The sequence below is a fragment of the Salvia splendens genome, chromosome 13 (assembly GCF_004379255.2).
Source record: "Salvia splendens isolate huo1 chromosome 13, SspV2, whole genome shotgun sequence".
NCBI classification, from domain to species: Eukaryota; Viridiplantae; Streptophyta; class Magnoliopsida; order Lamiales; family Lamiaceae; genus Salvia; species Salvia splendens.
This window is the reverse complement of record NC_056044.1, coordinates 32742438-32762211: the sequence shown is the minus strand read 5'-3', so window position 1 is coordinate 32762211 and position 19774 is coordinate 32742438. Positions and strand designations below refer to the sequence as shown.

The 19774-nt window shown below is 34.6% G+C and overlaps 2 protein-coding genes across 5 annotated transcripts; both read left to right on the top strand.

Annotated features, from left to right (window-relative positions):
- Positions 1–2385: 2385 nt before the first annotated feature.
- LOC121762791 (putative lysine-specific demethylase JMJ16) lies at positions 2386–9599 on the top strand. Of its 4 annotated transcripts, none has more exons than XM_042158783.1 (13): positions 2386–2568; positions 3167–3226; positions 4325–4596; positions 4679–4750; positions 4913–4990; positions 5105–5614; positions 5714–5938; positions 6076–6237; positions 6420–6794; positions 6953–8387; positions 8482–8585; positions 8819–9016; positions 9136–9599. In XM_042158783.1, exons 3-13 carry the CDS (start codon positions 4360–4362, stop codon positions 9208–9210), a joined length of 3471 nt encoding a protein of 1156 aa, XP_042014717.1. In that variant the 5' UTR covers positions 2386–2568; positions 3167–3226; positions 4325–4359; the 3' UTR covers positions 9211–9599. The 4 variants fall into 4 exon arrangements, with proteins under 4 accessions (XP_042014717.1, XP_042014718.1, XP_042014719.1 ...); XM_042158784.1 differs by lacking the exon at positions 2386–2568 and adding an exon at positions 2744–2800; XM_042158785.1 differs by lacking the exon at positions 2386–2568 and adding an exon at positions 2806–2824.
- Positions 9600–11496: 1897 nt separating this feature from the next.
- LOC121762144 (serine/threonine protein phosphatase 2A regulatory subunit B''beta-like) lies at positions 11497–19029 on the top strand. The gene is made up of 14 exons (XM_042157943.1): positions 11497–11515; positions 11641–11938; positions 13025–13264; positions 13388–13493; positions 13583–13682; positions 14149–14254; positions 14351–14441; positions 14819–14960; positions 15242–15389; positions 15513–15622; positions 16101–16257; positions 16736–16861; positions 16950–17100; positions 18703–19029. The coding sequence occupies exons 2-13, from the start codon at positions 11789–11791 to the stop codon at positions 17088–17090; spliced, it is 1617 nt and encodes a 538-aa protein (XP_042013877.1). The 5' UTR covers positions 11497–11515; positions 11641–11788; the 3' UTR covers positions 17091–17100; positions 18703–19029.
- The last annotated feature ends 745 nt before the right edge of the window (positions 19030–19774 follow it).

Below are 19774 nucleotides of genomic sequence, written 5' to 3'. Positions count from 1 at the left end.
GTTTAACTAAATCTTTACTAAGAATCAAATATCGAAATACGATGACTCGATTAAAAAAACGTAAAAATACTACTAGTATATTTTATAACTATGGTCTATGTTTTATGCTTATAAAGTTTTTATTGGCAAAACTAGAAAGTCAAACAGACCTTTTAATATACAAGCACCCAATTTTTGCAAATAAATATAATATTCCATTCCTTTTTGGGTTGTTCTATTATAATTGAGTTATTTTATTTTTTTGGCAAAAAACAATAAATATTTCCTTTCTTAATTTGTTCTTACTTTTACTTGATTCTCTTTATTTCTCTACTTAATTCTCTTTACACAATAAATCTAATTAACCAAATCTATAAATGAAAATACATGAATCCTATAATATTTTCAGAAAATACCAATTAGGCCATGTTTGGTTGGCGGGAAAGTAAAGTTGGCAAGGAAAATGATTCCTTGGAAAATGAATCCCGGGAATATGATTTCTAATAACTTTACTTTCCCGTGTTTGGAAAATATCAAGATTTGAAAGTATATATTTGATTTAAACACTAAACTAAAAATATACTTATAATTTTTTATTTATAAAAAATAATAATACATATTATTTAATAAATTATTAATTGCAAATGATAATAATTATATTATTTTATTTATTATTACGATGGATAGTTTAAATATGAATTATACATCATAATATATAATAATATAATAATAAATAAGATTATTATTATTATTATTATTATTATTATTATCATCATTATATTTACTTAATTTTTAATTGAATAAATTTTATAATTTAAAATTTCACTACAATTTTATTGTTAATTACTAATTTATAAATTAATAATTATTATGTTATTATATAATTAAAATTATATTTAATTATTTAATAAATTATTATTATTATGATAATAAAAATAAAAATAAATATTAATAATATAGTTATAATTATGATAATTTGAATTATAGTTATTTATTATCCTGAAATTAAGTATGGTTTATACTTTTAAATTATTTTTAAAACATTGTAATAAATAATAACAATAATGATGATGATGATGATAATAATAATAATAATAATAATAATAATAATAATAATAATAATAATAATAATAAACTGTACTATATTGCATTAAATATGTAAGAATCCTAAAACTGGGAAAAAGAATACCTAAGAAAAGTTAGGATTCAGAATCCTGAAAAGTTGTACTAACTTTCTTTGTTTCAAGATTTTGATTACTTTCCAGTTTGATTAAAAATGGAAACAAACACAGGAATTTAAAATTTAAGGAATCAGATTACTTTCCCAGACAGAATCCTGGCAACCAAACATGGCCTTAATGATAATGTACAGAATCTTCAAAGGAAAACAATATTCTAAAGTGTGCATGTGTATACTACGGATAAAAAAGATAATCTCATGTGTGTCCACTACATTGCGCAGGTAGTTAAAAATAATGTTTAATCACTATAATTAATTTATAAATCAATTCAATTAATACATAATCAGCACGATTAATACCTTTAACAATATTTAATTAATGCACAAAATATATTCACGCGTGTGTCGAAGGACGAAGTGTGTCAAAATAAAATAATAAAAAAACATGTAAAAGGATATAGCCGATATTATGATTATTCTCACATTCAAATTCTCAAAATAATGGAGTACCTTTCCAAAAATGATATTTAATTATTATTCTTCTCAAATTCCAATGCCAATGAAATTATCAAATGATAAGTATTTTACTCCAATTTTTATCAAATAAATCCGTTACATGTCTATAACTATATTATAAGGTGGTGTTTGATTTACTAAATAAAATAGTAAGAATGATACAATTTAGGATTAAGTTGTGAGATTATTCAGTAAAAGAGAGTTGACTATAACTAACTATCACATGACTATCCATCTAGGATTAAGTCATGAGATTCAGTCTCATGAACCAAACATACTACAAATTTAATCATGAGATATAATATTGTAAACCGAACAGCCCCGAAGTATTTTGATCGCTCGAGATTATCTAATATTGAATTAATTTAAGAGTACTGAAATCTATCCATTTAACTGAATAATATTTTTAAAAAATAATATTATCTAATTCATCAAAACGAACTTCATTAATATATCAAAATTATCTAATATTATACAATTATTCAAGAGTACTTACATTTACCTATTTAACTTAATAATATTGATAAAATATTATCTAATTCATCAAATCGAATATTAGCGAGAGCAAGAGTAATAAAGAAGGTGTTCAATGATCCACTCTTATAGAGTCATAGAGAGGCCCAACCCATAAAAAAGAATAGTGAAACGTGACGCTATAAAAAGCAAAACATATAGTAGTAATAGTAGTATAGTAAATAATTATAGTCAAATTATATCAAAATTTCTTCAAACTTAGGTCCATGCCTTTTCCAATCCCTTTTCTAATCGAATTATAATCTTGTAAACAAAATCCCTAATCTAATTGACAGTATTTATACATCACATTTCGATTTTCCCCCTAAAGAAGTTCATCAATTAAACCAACGATCAACGGTATTCCAAAATAAATAAAGGTCAGTTTCTGGATTTGAGCATTTGTATTTGCTAAATATCAAAAGCAGCATCTTTACTGTTTAAAGTGATACCAAACTTTTAGTGTATGATTATCTGGAAAAATAAATTGGCAATAAATTCCAACAGTAGAGAAAGGGGTTTTCCAAATTAGGTTAGTTAATTATGAAAATTTCCCATATTTATATTGCTTGACTTCCTTGAAGAAATTCATGGGCTGCCCATGGTTTTGAGGTTGCTTGTTTTCTGTGATTATAGGTCTTTTCCATGTGATCTCTCATTACAATTCCAGTATTTACACAAGAAAAGTTGTAAAAATTGGGATAAAATAAAATTGGGAAATTATTTGAATCAGGGCTGTTTAAGTAAGTGAGATGTGTTGATGGTGTTGGGTTTGTTTGTTTAGCTGGGACCATATATATAAATGTTGGTTGAATTAGGGTTTGGTCTGTATTTGGTGACTCCTTTTCACTGTTAGTTTTTTTTCTCCTTTTGGGCTCTTTTTACTGTGCTTTTTTATGATGTGAATTAAACAATGTTTTTCTTGAATGAGGTTGTGTTTTTCATTAGTGGTGTTTTTTAATGGAAAATCTGGTGCAGGGACTGAATTCTGGGCTCTGCAACAACTTCATACGCATGTTAACCATTAGATCAGAATATGTAAGTTAAGAAGAATCTTTTTTCCATGATCGATCTTATGTTTCTTCTTGTTTTTAGTTAAATCTTTTGGGTAAGGTTTCTGATTGAATTCATAAGTTTTACTTCGTGGTGTTAATTTATTTGCCTAATTGGAATGATGTTTTGTCATGTGCCATTGAATTGGTTATCTAACGAATGCTTGTAATCTACTACTTTCTCGGAAAAGAAAATTGTAATCGAGCCTAAACGACAAAAAATCGTATCTGGATAAACCTATTCCATCGTGTTACAATAGGGGAAAAGTAATAAATTAGAAAGTAATAAAGATACCAAGATTATGGCATATCAGAACTGTAGATATGGTTGCCAGTTGAAATACTCGCACTCTTTGTCGACTAAATACTGGTGTTATAGTTCACTAAGAGTTTAAAATACCAAACTTTAAATATGTTTATCCCAAATGTTAGTATTTACTATAAAAAATATGTTTAGTGTCTGGGTTGATTGCAACGTGGATAGTAGTTATTTGGCCTATACGGCCTCTTGACATATACGTAGTGTGTGGCATTGTTTCGTGATTTAAGGTGAAAAGGCAAACCTAATTAATTGCTTTCCAAGAATGAAACTGCTGGTGTTATGCTGATCTGGTTCTAATTTTTCCGTGATATTCCATTATTTTATTCCGTCATTAACTATACTAAAAGGCATATATAACCTTGTAGCCCGTTTCAATTCATTAAAAGCGCGTATGGTGTTTGCTGATTTTATCCTTTTGCACTAGTATGTTCTAAACCCCGCCTACAATATTGTTCCCCTTTGGGAAACTTCTTTTATTGATTGATTTGCAAATAAATGTTTCTGTGTCACTGTAGCAACTAACATTGCTTAAGTTTTTAGTATTTCTGTGTTCATGTCCACCACATGCTTCTAATTTTTTCTCACCGATGTTATGGCTAAAAACTGTTTCAGACTATCTAATTTTATATCCCGTTTTGGATAATTTTGGTATTTCCTTGTTTTCTGTTATTCTGTATAATTATTAAGCAAAGAGGACACATCAAACTTCTCAAAAGCAAACTTTTCCTCTCATATATTTATGTTATTTTTTTTTGGTTTCAGCCGTAATTATTGGACCTCATCTTAAAGAAGATAACATGGACAGCTCATTAATTCCACCTGGTTTTGAGGCATTTGCCTCTCTCTATCTGGCCAAGATGGAGGGTGATCAAGCCAGTAATTGCGCAAGTTCCGCCAACCCTTCTATGGCAGAAAATATCCAGTTAGGAACACAATGTAACAATGCAAACACCAGCACGTCTATTAGGCATATATCATTGATAAAACAGAATCAGCTTGATAGCAGTTCAAGTGATCAAATTGAATTAGAACAGGTTGGTCAAGTTTAGTTCACTATAAATTCTACAACTCTTTCAGGTCCCTCTCAGTCTTAGGTCCCTATTGGTGCAACTTCAGGAAAACTTTTCCAGGAATTGGTTGCCAAAAGGGGTTCTTCGAGGGTGTGAAGCATGTGAGAACTGCCAAAAGGTCAGCCTTTCAACACTGATCTCTTCTGCGTTTTTCTAGAACTGCAGAAACACTATCACTAGAAAGCACAATTTTATTTGTGTTTTTCTAGTTGTGAAGTGCTGGCTTGTTTGGGGTCTCCAACTATTATAACTGCATGCTTACCTTAGACTTCCGTTACAGGTTATTGCAAAATGGCGTCCTGAAGAAGCTCGAAGGCCTGATATTGAGGATGCTCCTGTATTTTATCCTTCTGAAGAGGTTCTTATTAGCCCATACCACTCTGTTTTCTTATTTTTTGTTATGCCATAAGGATCTGATCCGCTTTTTAGTTTTGAAAGCACTCATGTTATTTTAATTTTACCAAATATCTAGGAGTTTGAGGATACCATAAAATACATTGCAAGTATACGCTCTAAGGCAGATATGTATGGGATCTGTCGCATAGTACCACCTCCATCATGGAACCCTCCTTGCCCTCTGAAGGAAAAGAACATATGGGAAAGGTCTAAATTTGCGACACGAATTCAGCAGTTAGACAAACTTCAGAATCGGGAATCGATGATGAAGAAGTTTCTAGTCAAACATGACAAGAGTAAAAAGAGAAAATGCCTGAGAAGAGGAGCCGAACATGCAAATGGTATTCAGGATACTAAAACTTCAGACAATGCCGAGCAATTTGGATTTGAGCCTGGTCCAGATTTTACTCTGGACGAGTTTTATAAGTATGATGATGATTTTATGGCTCAGTACTTCTGGAAAAGTAATAATAGTTCAAGTTTAAGAGATAGCAATTCTACACTTGACAAGCAGTGGCACCCTACAATACAAGAAATTGAGGGAGAATATTGGCGGATGGTAGAGAGACCAACAGAAGAAATTGAGGTATTCCCCAGTGCTTGTCTTGTATGGAGCTTTTCCAAATAATTATCACATTGGCCGACCTATTTGCTTCTAGTAATAATAAATTCCATTCTCTTAAAGGTGCTTTACGGGGCTGACCTGGAAACTGGAGCATTTGGCAGTGGGTTTCCTAAACATTCCCATCAAGTTGCTTCTGCTTCAGAGACGAAGTACATTAATTCAGGATGGAACTTGAATAACTTCCCAAGACTTCCTGGTTCTGTTCTAGCATTTGAAAGCAATGAAATATCTGGTGTTGTGGTTCCTTGGTTGTATATAGGAATGTGTTTTTCTTCATTTTGCTGGGTAAGTAAAAACATTCTTGTCATATGCATTCATTTTAAAGCAATCTTTACCTGATTTCCTGTTTTTAGTTTTTACTGTTTCTCTCCTTCAGTAGTAAATGATTTTTCATTACTCATTTATTCTTCATGTGGCAACAGCATGTAGAGGACCATCACATGTACTCCTTGAATTACATGCATTTGGGAGCTCCGAAAATGTGGTATGGAGTTCCAGGATCAGATGCTACGAAACTGGAGGCAGCTATGAGAAAACATTTACCGGACCTCTTCGAAGAACAGCCTGACTTGCTTCATAAGCTGGCAAGCTTCAATTCCTTACTTTCTTTTGTTACTATTTACTTCAGTAACATATAAACAAATACGCCTACTTATATCATATATCACTGGTGTTGAGTGCCATTTAACTGCTTTTTCAACAAGTGAATAACATGTAGCTTTCTTCTACTGTTCAAAATTGATTGTGTATTTTGAACAATATGCAGGTTACCCAACTATCACCTTCAATCCTAAGGTCCGAAGGGGTGCCTGTTTATCGGTGCGTGCAGAATCCAGGAGAATATATACTGACCTTCCCTCGAGCATATCATGCTGGATTCAACTGTGGTTTTAACTGCGCTGAGGCAGTTAATATCGCACCTGTTGACTGGTTGCCGCATGGACATAAAGCTATTGAGCTGTACCGCGAGCAAGGCAGACGAACTTCCATTTCACATGATAAACTATTGCTTGGTGCAGCTAGAGAAGCTGTAAAAGAAAATTGGCAACATAATTTTTTGAAGAAGCACAAATCAAATACTCCTAATTTAAGATGGAATGAAGCTTGCGGAAAGGGTGGCTTCTTATCAAAAGCACTCAAGGTATCCATTACCTCTTTAGTTGTAGTTTGTTCTTAAAATTGAGGCATTGGTATGTAGGATTTAAGGCGTTGCAATAAATAATGAAGCAGGAGAAAACAGATATATTTTCGCCTTTACAGTTCAAATATCATTCTAATGTGCAATTATATTGTGTTTAGACTCGTGTTGACATGGAGCATAAATGGAGGGAACTCCTTAGCAAATCCTCAAAGGCACTTAAGATGGAGAGCTCCTTTGATGCTAATTGTGAGAGGGAATGCAGTGTCTGCCTCTTCGATCTACACCTATCTGCTGCAGGTTGCCACCAGTGTTCGCCGGATAAATATGCATGCTTGACTCATGCCAAACAGTTGTGTTCGTGCTCATGGAGTGCTAAGTTTTTCCTTTTCCGTTATGACAACATGGAGTTGAATCTATTAGTTGAAGCTTTGGAGGGGAAACTAAGCGCAGTATATCGATGGGCAAAGCTTGATATGGGCCTCGCTCTCACCTCTCATGTTGCAGAAAGCAAGCAAGTTGCATCTCAAGAGTCAGCTCAAGAAGTGATAAGTTCAGCACCGATTGCAATTTCTTCAGAGGAGCAGAAAAGGAAAGCGCCTAGAGGCTCTTCTAGTTCAGCGAAGTATGTGGGCAGCATTGGCTCGTCTAAGAATGTGGAACCGCCTAGTTCAGCACTGACTGCAATTTCTTCAGAGGAGCAGAAAAGGAAAGTGCCTAGAGGCTCTTCTAGTTCAAAGAAGTATATGGGCAGCGTTGGATCGTCTAAGAATGTGGAACTGCCTTTTGTAGTATTGGCTTTACCATGTGTGAAGAAAGCAACCCGTTTTAAAATTAAATCAACTACACCTAAAAGTTCGTGCAAAAAAGAAAACTCTTTACAGCCCCCTCCTGGATTTGAAGTGCAGTCATGTCAGGCTTTTCGACCCAATAATCCCGCGATAGTGTCCCCAGGAGCTTCGGGTAAATCTAAGGAGAAGCAGCCATCACATATGGGACACAAGGATGTCATACTACTGAGTGATGATGAAGAAGACGGACCACCCTGTAAAAAGACGTGTGTCGTAAGGGGGACTGTTCAAAAGGATACAATAGGTACCCAGAAGCCAATTTTTTCCGATAGTATGACAAAGTTAGATAGTTGCATTGATAAACCAGCCTCCGCAGCCACTGTTACTCTTCCTTCTGATGTATGCATTCCTAGTTCAACGCGTGTTAAAGTTGAGGAGCTTACTGAGTCTGAAAGTTCTATAGGAAGCAACCCTCCGACCAGTTCTTGCGTTAACACTTCACTGATGGATACCGATTCCATCAAAAATGTGGGGAGGAACAAAGAGACGAATGATTCTGATGAGGCAAACCATAATCCCCAACTAATTGATGATGAGAAAGTGAGAGAGTTGAGATCTGTAGATAACATGCTTACTGTATCAAACCCATCGAGCCATCAACATAACATGGATGGGCTCTCTCGCCAGAAGCGCCCTCGTATTGCAAAAGTTATCAGGAGAGTCAGTTGCAATGTCGAGCCTTTGGACTTTGGAGCTGCGCATGGTGGAAAGTTGTGGTGTGATAGTAATTCGATTTACCCAAAAGGTACGTATGATTCGAACATGTATCCTTATGCAGTTCTTTGTTATATTACAAAATATAATTGGCTTTTTCTTTTCTTTTTTTTTGCCGAACACAGGATTTAGGAGTCGAGTGAGGTACATAGATGTTACTGATCCGACCAATATGTGCTATTACGTCTCTGAAATCCTAGATGCTGGGAAGGATCGACCTTTATTTATGGTACGTATAGTATCCACTATCCAATAAATGCCAAAACCTTCTGCGCATCATATAATCCTTGCAAAATCATGAAATAATAACTCGTTATCTTACCAATATTGTTCAATCATCTGCTCTTTTGTGAAATCTTCTCCACCTTATATAATCCTTCGCAGCAGCACAAAACGTCTTTTGAGCTACGTGTTCTGTTTCTTCTTTTCCTTATCCGTTAGCTGATAAATCTAAATTTTCAGGTGTCGTTGGAGACCGATCCTAGTGAAGTATTTGTCCATGTCTCAGCTGGTAAATGCTGGGAACTGGTTCGGGAGCGAGTAAATCATGCGATTGCCCAGCAACATAAGCTCGGAAAGGGGAAGCTTCCACTTCTGCAGCCTCCTGGGAGTGTCGATGGCATGCAAATGTTTGGCTTTTCGTCGCCAGCAATCATGCAGGCATGTTCTTCCCATTGGCTTCGAACTTCAGTAGTTTATTTTTGGGGCAAATTGCAGAAAATCATGAAGTTTGGTAAAATATGTATACTAATATGGCCATTTTTGGGTTCTCTTTACAGGCCATCCAGGCTACGGACTGCGATCGAGTTTGCCAAGAATACTGGCAATCGCAATCACGGATGCAGATTCCTTAACAGCACAGAGACCAATAGACAGCCTCATGGGCGCGCCCTCGGCCCACGGGGCCGTTGAGAGAACACTCGACGGGCCCCTACAGAAAGCAAAAGCCGAGGAGCTTCGTGCCCTCAACAGTTGCTTGCACAGTTGCAACTTGACTGAACTTAGCAGGATTCTTAGTGAAAAATATTAAAAAGTACACAAGATAGAAGAAGAAGAAGAAGAAGAAGAAGAAGAAGAAAAACTTTCCAGCCATATATTTTTGTAAATGTGGTGCTGCATTTTTTGGTTACTTATATTATGAGTAGTACTACATTCTTTTTTGACATTGGAAAGTTTTGAACATGTTATAATTAAATAGTTTCTCAAAGTTATATGCAAAATAATGTGTTAGTTGTGGCTACAACGAGAAAAATGATTAACATTATATTACTATAAATTATAATGAATCCTTCTTAAATATAATTGTAGATTATTATCTACTACCACCAAATCTGCATCAGATTTAGTCGGATTCTCTACTACTAAATATGCAGGTAGATTTAGTTGGATTCTTTGAATTGTTTGAGAATAAAAAATGCGAAATGTATTTTCCTTCGACTCAAAGTGAATATTTTTTTAAGGTTTTGAGGTTTTTTGGTTCTTTAGCATATGAGAAAATCGGTATTTCAGTCTTGGCTCTCGAATTATATTGTACTACATGATTTGAATGAAGCAAACATACTATTTGACTTAAAAAATGATCAAAATTGCCCAGAAAATTATGAAGTGTTGTCAAATTTTGGTATGTCAATCAGCTAAAAATATCAAAAATTTTGAATTTATTTTCAACGATCACATAATGGAAAATCCAGTAACTTATGTATAATATATTATTCATATTTTTAACCAAAATATATAGTTTTCTTTATTAATAGACAATATTGTTTAATTCATCGACAATGACGTTCACATGCAAATTTCGATTGTCATATCCGGTGCAATTTCACAAAAAAATCATCATAGGATAATTGAGAACAAAGCCAAACATCATGATTTTTAAAGGTATGGAACGTATCAGAATTTGACCAAACTTTATATTTTTTTTACAATTTTTCTATTTTTAATAGATTTATAGAACAAATATGATTTTTGCTTATTGGTTTTCTACCTATGATAATAAGAGTGAGATGGAAAAAAAAAACTTCGTAACCTATTAATTTTAGTATTATCAAATAGTATTATATTTATATAGTACTTTGTCCCACTAAATATTATACTATGAAACCTTCATTTTAGCATGTGATTTTATGTATTATTGTTTTATACATAGCTAAATGGAGAGAGAACAAAATAGAAATTGTATTATATTCATTTTAGCAATATATCATTTATAGTAGAAAACTTAAAAAGGAATGTATTTCAGAATTAATAAATTGCACCACACCCTAATTTTGTAACTATCCCTTTCTTTAAAACTAATATAAAAAGGTCGAATTCAATACATTCAAAGTCAACCAAATCATACCAATTATTTATAGTACTATATAGAAAGGTTGAATTCAATACTAATAATTTTGTTACTATATCCTCCTTAATAAAAAAAAGGAGGATGTCCTGCTTTTGGTGGTGGTCTCATCCGTAATATTACACGATCTTAGAGGTATGATTTTGTTGCTAATATTGGAGTGTGTTCTATTTTGACTGCAGAAATTTGGTGCTTATTTCATGGCTACAATTAGCAAAGCATATGGGTATTCGAAAGTTGGAGGTGGAGAGTGATAGTTTCACTGGTGTGTCCATGATTGTGGGGAACTTTGAAGTGACCATCAATTGCAGATCTATAAAGTACGGAGTCTATTACATGAGTTTGACTCAGAGGTGCTCCATCACGGGAAGGAAATTTCGCTGCTGATTTTCTGTCACATTACGCATATAACTTTCATAAATGTGTCCATGTTTTAGAGTCCCCTCCCTTGAGTCTTAGTATTTGGTTGATGCATGATAGATTATGTGTTTCTTATGTTCGTTAGTGTGTAATCGGGCTCTGCCTGCTTTTCTTCCCCAAAAAAAAGTGAGCATACTTCTAAAATTAATATAAAAAGATTGAACTCAATATTGAAAGTCAAATATTTATTCATAAAAAATCAGTTCAAAATATGACGAATCATTTTCTAAATCATCTTTATCCCAAATTTGATAAAAATAAATCTATTTTTATAAGAATATCTCAGAACATAATGAATTTATTATATCCACACTATTCACTCTCTCCCACACGCACTGGCACACACAATATTGGCACACACTTTTCCTCTTGTTAAGGGTTTGCAATCTCTCTCTGTAAATTCCTCTCTTCGATCTCTGAATCAATCCCTTTCTAGGGTTTGCTTTCTGGCGCTGCACAGCTACCGATTTTGAATCAATTTTGCGTTTGTTTTGTTGCTAATTTTGAATTGGTTGATTAGATCCGCGAGCGAGGGAAATTCTGGCTCTTTTTCCTTGCTGGTTTTCGAACTGTTCTGCCTCCTGTTTGATGGTTGAAGAAGCGCGGAAGGATCTGAGGGTTGCGAGCTGTATTGTGATTTCTGAGGATTTTATTTTGAGGAAATAGAGATGGATTTGGATTTCAATGGCGATGTCACGAGCCTCGATGCTGAACTGCTGCAGCTTCAGGAGGTGTCGCCGCTGGCTATTAAAGCCAACCCTTATGTTGCCGAGAAGCTGTTTGATCAGTGGCTTTCGCTTCCCGAAACCAATTCCTTGGTAATTTACTTTTTTTTTTCGTTTAGTTTTTTTTCCGGGAGGATGAAGGATGATCTCATCAGTTTATGCGTAGTTCGGCGGGTTAGGTTTAGTGAGAGGGAAATTGTAGATTCCATATGCAAATTTTTATTTCTGAGTCGTTGGTTATGGTGGGATTGTAGGAAGGAAGAGATAAAGTCGTGGGCTTTAGTTTTTGCTGATTGTTGTTGATGAACCATTTATACTGTTATGCTTATAAAAATTTAAGTAAATATTTGAATGAAACTACTGAGTCACTTTACTAGAACATGTTACAAGCGGATATATGTAGAGACATTCTCTATCACTAAGGCTGGTCAATGAAAAGCTGGTTGTTTAATGTGGTAAGAGCCCATTTGGAAATGAAATTGGCTAGCGGTATTTATTTGTGCTGCACTGCTCATGGTTAAAGAACTGAACTTAACTCTTGACTACTAGCATTACTACGACTATTCTATTCGATCAGATGCAGGTGACACTTATTGGTTAATCTCTTGGCCATTGCTTTTGTAATGTTATGGCTTTTCTGTTTTGGTTTGAGTATCAATTGAAACTTAACGTGATGACACCTGCTCTTCTTTATTGGCACATTCAATCATCTGATAACTAGTAATAATAGACTAATAGTGGAGTCAATGAGTCATTAATAACTTATCAGTAACTGTAAGATGTATTCATTTTTAGGACACTAGAGAATTAAGTGTAAGTGAAATTCCATATTTTTCAGCTGCCATGAATGCCCACTTCATAAAGTTTTTGTATGTGAGGGAAAGTTTTAGCATTGTCTGTTTGTACTGTATGAAGTTTTATTATTGCACAATTTTCGCCACCCCTAGTGATTGAGAGTTGTCAGTGTTACACTATTAATTAAGTACAACTGGAATTGAACGACGCGGAAATTCTTCATGTAGATCGATTTGGAAGCAATAAATTTGGGATGAATGTATGTCTTTTCTGACCATCGTAATGTGCTAGTGAAGCTGGAAGCAATTTAGCTGATAACTTTAGTGACTCTAAGTCTCGTTATAGTTGAGAAGTAATAGGATTATTAACATATATCCTCTTCAGGTAAAATCGTTGCTCAATAATGCCAAGGGAGGTGGCCCCTTGAATGCTGCTGGAACAGGTAGCACAAATACTGCAGCTAGCAATACGCTGCCTTCAATGTTTCCTGCAGGTAGTACGCCACCACCTTCACCAAGGAGTTCCTCAGGTTCTCCTCGAATCATAAAACACAGGGCAGGCCATTCCAATTTACCCTCTCCCTTGAAATTAGTGAATGAACCCATGAAAGAACGTATACCTCAGGTTGAATTAATTGTTGTGTTCATCGTTTTCCAAGTTTTTGTCTTAGAATCCTGTTGCTCCCTCCCTCCTCTATCTTTGCAGTGAGCGGGTATAGTTCACTTGATAAAATTTGTGATTTTGCAGTTCTATTTCCAAAATGGGCGCCCACCACCTAATGAATTGAAAGAGCGATGCTTGTTTAGAATTAACCAATTTTTTTATGGTCACGTGGATGGACTGCAGATGCATGGTTAGTTGCTAGATATGCGTGTGATGTAGTCTTAGAATGTTCAATGGTTCATTACCTGCTAATGAGTTGTACATTCAATGGATTCTCAGAATTTAAACCAGTAACGAAGGAAATTTGCAAGCTCCCGTCTTTCTTTTCTGCTGTACTGTTTAGAAAGATCGACACTGAGGGAACTGGAATTGTGACCAGGTAATTGTAATGGAATATTTCCCCCCTGTCTATCTTTCTGCTCCATCCAGATATGACTATTTAGTTCTTCAAATATTTTTAATACTCCCCCCATCCCAACTAAGTTGGGTCACTTCTTTTGGACACGGAGATTAAGAAATTGTATTGAATTAAGTTAAATGATATTAATATAAAATAGGAGAGAGGGGGAAAAATAGGAGAGATAAGAGAGAGTAAAGTTGGTGATGACATAAAGTAAGAGTGATTAGATGTTTTTTTTTTGTCAAAAGAGGAAATGACTCAACTTTGTTGGGACGTCCCAAAAAGGAATATGACTCAACTTAGTTGGGACGGAGGAAGTAGTAGTTTTTGCCATACCACTTGTTACACTTGTTCATCATCGAATTTCTTAGATGATTCATGGGTCTGATTTTCTTGTTTGTAGTTGATGTATGTTACTCTAAATTCAGCTTATTTTTCCAAACAGGGATGCGTTTGTCGATTATTGGATTAATAAAAACATGTTGTCCAAGGATCTAGCAACACAGTTATACACAATCTTGAAGCAGCCAGAGCACAGACACTTGGTCCAGGTTGAACAAATTTCTTAGTACTATAATACATTAAATTGAGTTATCTAGTTATTAATAGCTTCTTCCTATGTTTGCAATGGTATGACCTTGAAATAGGATGACTTTAAACCTGTTCTTCGAGAACTTTTGACCGCTCATCCTGGGTTGGAATTCCTACAGAGTACACCTGAATTTCAAGAAAGATATGGTATGTCGTATCTCATATTAGCACTTATTTATTGTTACTAATTATATTGGTTAAACTTTTCTTTGGTTAAAAGTTCAATGGTATAGTTGTTATCTTTCTAAAAGAAGTTTATATTTGTGCTAGATCATTGAATATAATTCCTCTTCTGCCTTTTGCTCGTTTGTTTGATCTATTTTACTAGTATGAGCATGAAAGTCTAGATAGCGATAACACTAAGTCTTGGTAGACCTATGTGGACAGATAATTATGTTGTAATGATAATTAAAAGCTTATGCTTGGCTATTCTGCTTCAATTAAAAGCCTAAGCTTAAATTGCTGACTTTGTATGATCTGCTAATTACTGGACTGAAATTAACCGTCCTATTATCTATCTACAGCTGAAACTGTAATATACAGAATATTTTACTATGTGAATAGAGCTGGTAATAGTCGTCTTACACTGAAGGAGCTGAGACGCTCAAACTTGATTGCCACAATGCAGCATGCAGATGAAGAAGAAGATATTAACAAAGTCTTGAGGTAATTAAAGAGAATCTGATTTTTGTTTTATTTTTATTGTTTATCTGTTTGTTAATGATGATCTTCTTCTTGTTCTTAGAAAAGTTAATAAATAGTAAGTTATGTATCTGCAAGGTTCCCATTAGGTTGTAGATATATTTCCAATGTCGCTATATATCATTTCTCACTGCAAATTATCAAGCTGCAATCTTGGACTAGGAGCACTGTGATTGCTTTAGCATTCACTGTTTTGCATTTTGCTAGTATGTTAGCTACCACATTTTATTATCTCATTTCTTCAGGTACTTCTCCTATGAGCATTTCTATGTGATATACTGCAAGTTCTGGGAGCTGGACTCAGATCATGATTTTTTGATTGACAAAGAAAACCTCATCAGATATGGTAACCATGCACTTACCTACAGGATTGTTGATAGAATATTTTCTCAGGTTTGTTGTTTCCTCATTCTTCTTACTATTAAGGGATAGGTTGGGTTGTCTGCATTGGAAGTTTGATCTATTTCTTATGATGTCTTGAACCACTTTCTAAGCATTGTTACTTTAATTTGCAAGGTTCCGAGAAAGTTCACCAGTAAGGTTGAAGGAAAGATGGGATATGAAGATTTTGTCTACTTCATATTGTCAGAGGAGGATAAATCATCAGAACCTAGTCTTGAGTATTGGTATGTATAAGATCTAAGCTGTCAATAAAAAGCATGGCAGCATGATCATCAAATCTTGAATGTCTGAGGTGTAGTCAGGAAAGTTGAGCCTGAATCCTTCGAGTTCTTTATACATGTGGGTTATAGGTTGCAAGTATGAGTGCTACTGAACCCGTTCAGGAAGCCACTCACTTAAGATTTTTCTTCTTTCATAGTATCTAATTGGTGGATTGTGGAATAAGTGATGATTGTTTTTTCATGCAAGGAGTTAATCCTTAAGGTCTCAATATCAATGACTTGAGGCTTTAGAGCAAACCTGGATTTTAACTTTTCATGTGAAAGGTTTTTAATATTTATTAGTTATGATTAGTGATTTCTGTAATCAAGCTCAGACTATATAATGCACTTGGATTTATGTTAGTTCTCTTTTTGCTCAGACTATTTGATGGATTATTTCTTATTCTTTTATATGCAAGTCAAATAATGTAGTCCTTTTCAGGTTCAAGTGCATAGATTTGGATGGTAATGGCATTATAACGAGGAATGAAATGCAATTCTTTTATGAGGAGCAGTTGCATAGAATGGAATGCATGGCCCAAGAGCCTGTGCTTTTTGAAGATATACTATGTCAAATTGTTGACATGGTTCATCCAGAGGTGACCCTTTAGTAGATTGTTTATAACTTTTTTTCTTACTAATCTGAGTTGTGCTTTGTGTCTAAAAGTCCTTCCATTTGCTTTAATAACTCTTCTATATTTTGAAATAAAATTTTCTGCTCTAAAGTCCTATGCTTAAAGTTCCACCTTAACGTAATTCATTTATGATGGATACTGAAGACTAAAAGTTCCAGTATCATCTTCAGAACATTAAATATTTATGTCTTTTAGCTTTATTTGCCAGAATTAAAAACAGTTATGATGTAATTTATAGACCATTGTAGGATGTAATGTCTAGAGAACTGGATTTTAAAAAAATTCTAAAGATGATAAAGTGAACTGAACAAGCTAGGATATTGTGGTTATGAAGTTCATTTGTAATGTATCCATAGTCCTACAAGTATCTGCCTTAATTGCGCAAATTGCAATATATTTGTACCGTTGTGAAATCTGATTACATTGAAATTATGATATGCAGGAAGAGAGCTATTTTACGTTGCGGGATATAAAAGGCAGCAGACTTTCTGGCAGTGTTTTCAATATCCTGTTTAACCTTAATAAGTTCATGGCTTTCGAGACTCGTGATCCATTTCTAATTCGCCAGGTATAATGCAACCTTTTCAATAGCTACTTATATCATTCTGCATTAAAATATGCTCCAAGAAAGCTTCTCAACTATAAAATCTGGGCAGGAGCGTGAGAACCCTAATTTGACGGAGTGGGATCGCTTTGCTCACCGAGAATACATTAGGCTCTCGATGGAGGAAGATGCAGAAGATGCCTCTAATGGAAGTGGCGATGTTTGGGATGAACCGTTCGAGGCTCCTTTTTGAATTCTGTTTGGTAAGATTCTTGTTAATTTTACTATAGATATATTTTTTTATCAGTTAAGTCCATTCAAATATGTTTTGTTATTCTGGCGACTAGAGTATTTGTAACCTGCATTGTCGAACTGCAGAAGTCTTGTTTCATGTGTACCTTAATTGCCTTTAAAGTAACGTGATTACAAAATCTATACGAGTTTATCTCGATGTAAATATTAGGACAAATAATTTGAGATGAACCATTTTTAGGCTTCTCTTACCTCCGTTCTTGAACCAACGTCATCATGAATTCATGATTCCTATTTCTTAAATCTGACTCACTGACGTTGTGGATGTTGCTGGTTTAAATCAAATGATTGATAGTGTGCGGGTGTAGTAAGGGTCTCACTTTAAATGTCTGGTAAATTGTGTGGACCCTACTACTAAAATGGAAGTGGGAATTTTTCTGTGAACGGACTGAATAGGAAATTGTGACAAAATTTTCGGTGGATGAAGGGAGTACTAATTGTTGGACAATACGATAGGATTGGTACTCATAAGTAGGCATGTCGAAACGAAATGGGTAGCAGGTAGCGGGTAATTCCCTTCCCGACCCGATACCCGATAAAAGCGGGTATCGGGGCGGGTGCGGGTAGTATAAATCTTAGGATTGTGGGTATCGGGTATACCCGATACACCCGCCAATACCCCAATAATTTTGTAAATTAGGATTCATTTTAGATTTTAGGAATTATCTAGTGTTTATTTTTCTTCCATTCCTCCAGATTTCAGTTTGTTAATGCTTACTGTACATATTACATGTATATATATATATAAATACTATGCTTCTGTTGGTCCACAGCAGCACACACATACATATATATGCGTTTGTAGTTTGTTGGTCTATAGCAGTTGGGCGCTTGGATTCACAGTAAACACACATATACATTGTGATCAAGATAGAACCATTCTTAAACGTAGAACCATTCTTAAACGTAGAACAAATGCCAAACGGAGGTCGTTAGATCTTTTAATCCAATGGTGTTGATTTGCACAGCAACTTCCCATTACAACCAAAACTATTATTAATGGGTGAATGCAGAGAAGTGAAAAAATAAAGCATGCATGGACTCTTCTTCGTTTCATTCATTCTTCCATCAACATGAGAGTTTTTTCACATGTTGAGTCCGGAATGTCGTGAAAACATAGTCTAATATGTATGATTTTTGATCTTGACCGTCATTTTTTCCTCATCCAATGAATTAAATATGTAGAGTTCTAGGTTCTACACTTAAGAATGGTTCTATCTTTAACACAACCCTATATATATATATGTATATCTTGGATTCATAGTACATACAAAAAATGGCAGTTTCGGGTCGGGTGCGGGATACCCGACTCGGGTATCGGGACTACCCGGTAATGTGCGGGGCGGGTATCGGGACAAGGTATGTGGCTGAAGTACCCGCACCCGGGTACCCGTTTCACCACCCCTAGTCATAAGGGATATATTGTCTCGGTTTAGATTAGTTTTGATGCATTCTATGTTGCTAATGAACTGCACTCCAATAGGTTTGCAGTCTTCACATCATTTCTGTTGTTCCTACGCTCTAATGCTTGCGTCGGCTTTGCATATTTTCAGGAGTATACTCTGAATTCCTCATATATAGCATAGCTGTCTACGGAGCATTACAAGCTGTAGAAAGGGATTCTCACTCGCAAAGCTCTGCTAGTATGTTTTTGAAGACTCGTTTTAGAAATTTTGAGCTCACCATGAGTTAGAAACGTTGCCATGGTGCACCGTGGGAAAGGTTGCACATTTGTTGATTTGATACTAACAACCAAATAGATTATGTTAGTTAGTTCACAGCCTTTTTAGCACTTGGTTCTTTTGTCTGGTTGTAAGAAATATACTACTTTTATTAATTATTTCATTTGGAGGCAGTATCAAATTTCTTTTTTTTGCTTGTTTCTCTTTCTTCATTTCCTAAACTCTCTAGTTGTTGTTTTCCCCTTTTCTTGAATAATTAGTTCTCTTTGTGTAAACAGCAGTTGGATGTAAAGATACAATTCTCCATTTCCCACCATATGTCAGAATTTGATGATGTTTTTATCATAGTTTCGATACCAATGCTCGTCGACTAAGATGTTGAATTATGTCTATGTACATTTCATGAGGTTCCTTTGGAAATTAAAATTACAAATTAAACCTATTTACCCAAATTTAACAAATCCTAATCAATTTATTTATACTAGAGCTTCGTGATATTACAGATTCTATAGATTTTAAAATTTAATGTTGGTGTCAGCATCGTTTCGATACCAAGCTTGTCGAATTACGCCTATGCATATGGTCTCGTGTTGAAAAAACGAGATGAAACACCATTTTATATGGACTTTGAACGTCCATAGTTCATTTTTGGATTTTTATTGTCGGATACATATCTATACCAAAGCGTTAAATTCGTATAAAAGACGGTTTTATTAATTCTTTGGGTCACTTTTCCAACAATATTATCACACGTGACGTCTCAAAATTAAGTACTACTGAAATGCATCCATTCAATCGAACAACATTCATAAGACTCAATCTTATCTAATTCTTTCATTCGATTACCACCCAATTATCTTTACATAGGCTTGTCTTGTACTAGTATAATACTTCTATAGTAAAATATATTAGTTGGTCATGCTGCAAATATTTGTAATATTAT

What these genes read in the sequence shown, in the direction of transcription:
- LOC121762791 (XM_042158783.1), top strand. Translation starts at nt 4,360, where the DNA reads ATGGACAGCTCATTAATTCCACCTGGTTTTGAGGCATTTGCCTCTCTC. An exon ending in GACCAACAGAAGAAATTGAG is followed by an intron (nt 5,615 to 5,713) that starts GTATTCCCCAGT and finishes ATTCTCTTAAAG; the next exon opens with GTGCTTTACGGGGCTGACCT. An exon ending in CGTCGCCAGCAATCATGCAG is followed by an intron (nt 9,017 to 9,135) that starts GCATGTTCTTCC and finishes TTCTCTTTACAG; the next exon opens with GCCATCCAGGCTACGGACTG.
- LOC121762144 (XM_042157943.1), top strand. Translation starts at nt 11,789, where the DNA reads ATGGATTTGGATTTCAATGGCGATGTCACGAGCCTCGATGCTGAACTG. An exon ending in TTCCCGAAACCAATTCCTTG is followed by an intron (nt 11,939 to 13,024) that starts GTAATTTACTTT and finishes TATCCTCTTCAG; the next exon opens with GTAAAATCGTTGCTCAATAA. An exon ending in TTGATAGAATATTTTCTCAG is followed by an intron (nt 15,390 to 15,512) that starts GTTTGTTGTTTC and finishes TTAATTTGCAAG; the next exon opens with GTTCCGAGAAAGTTCACCAG.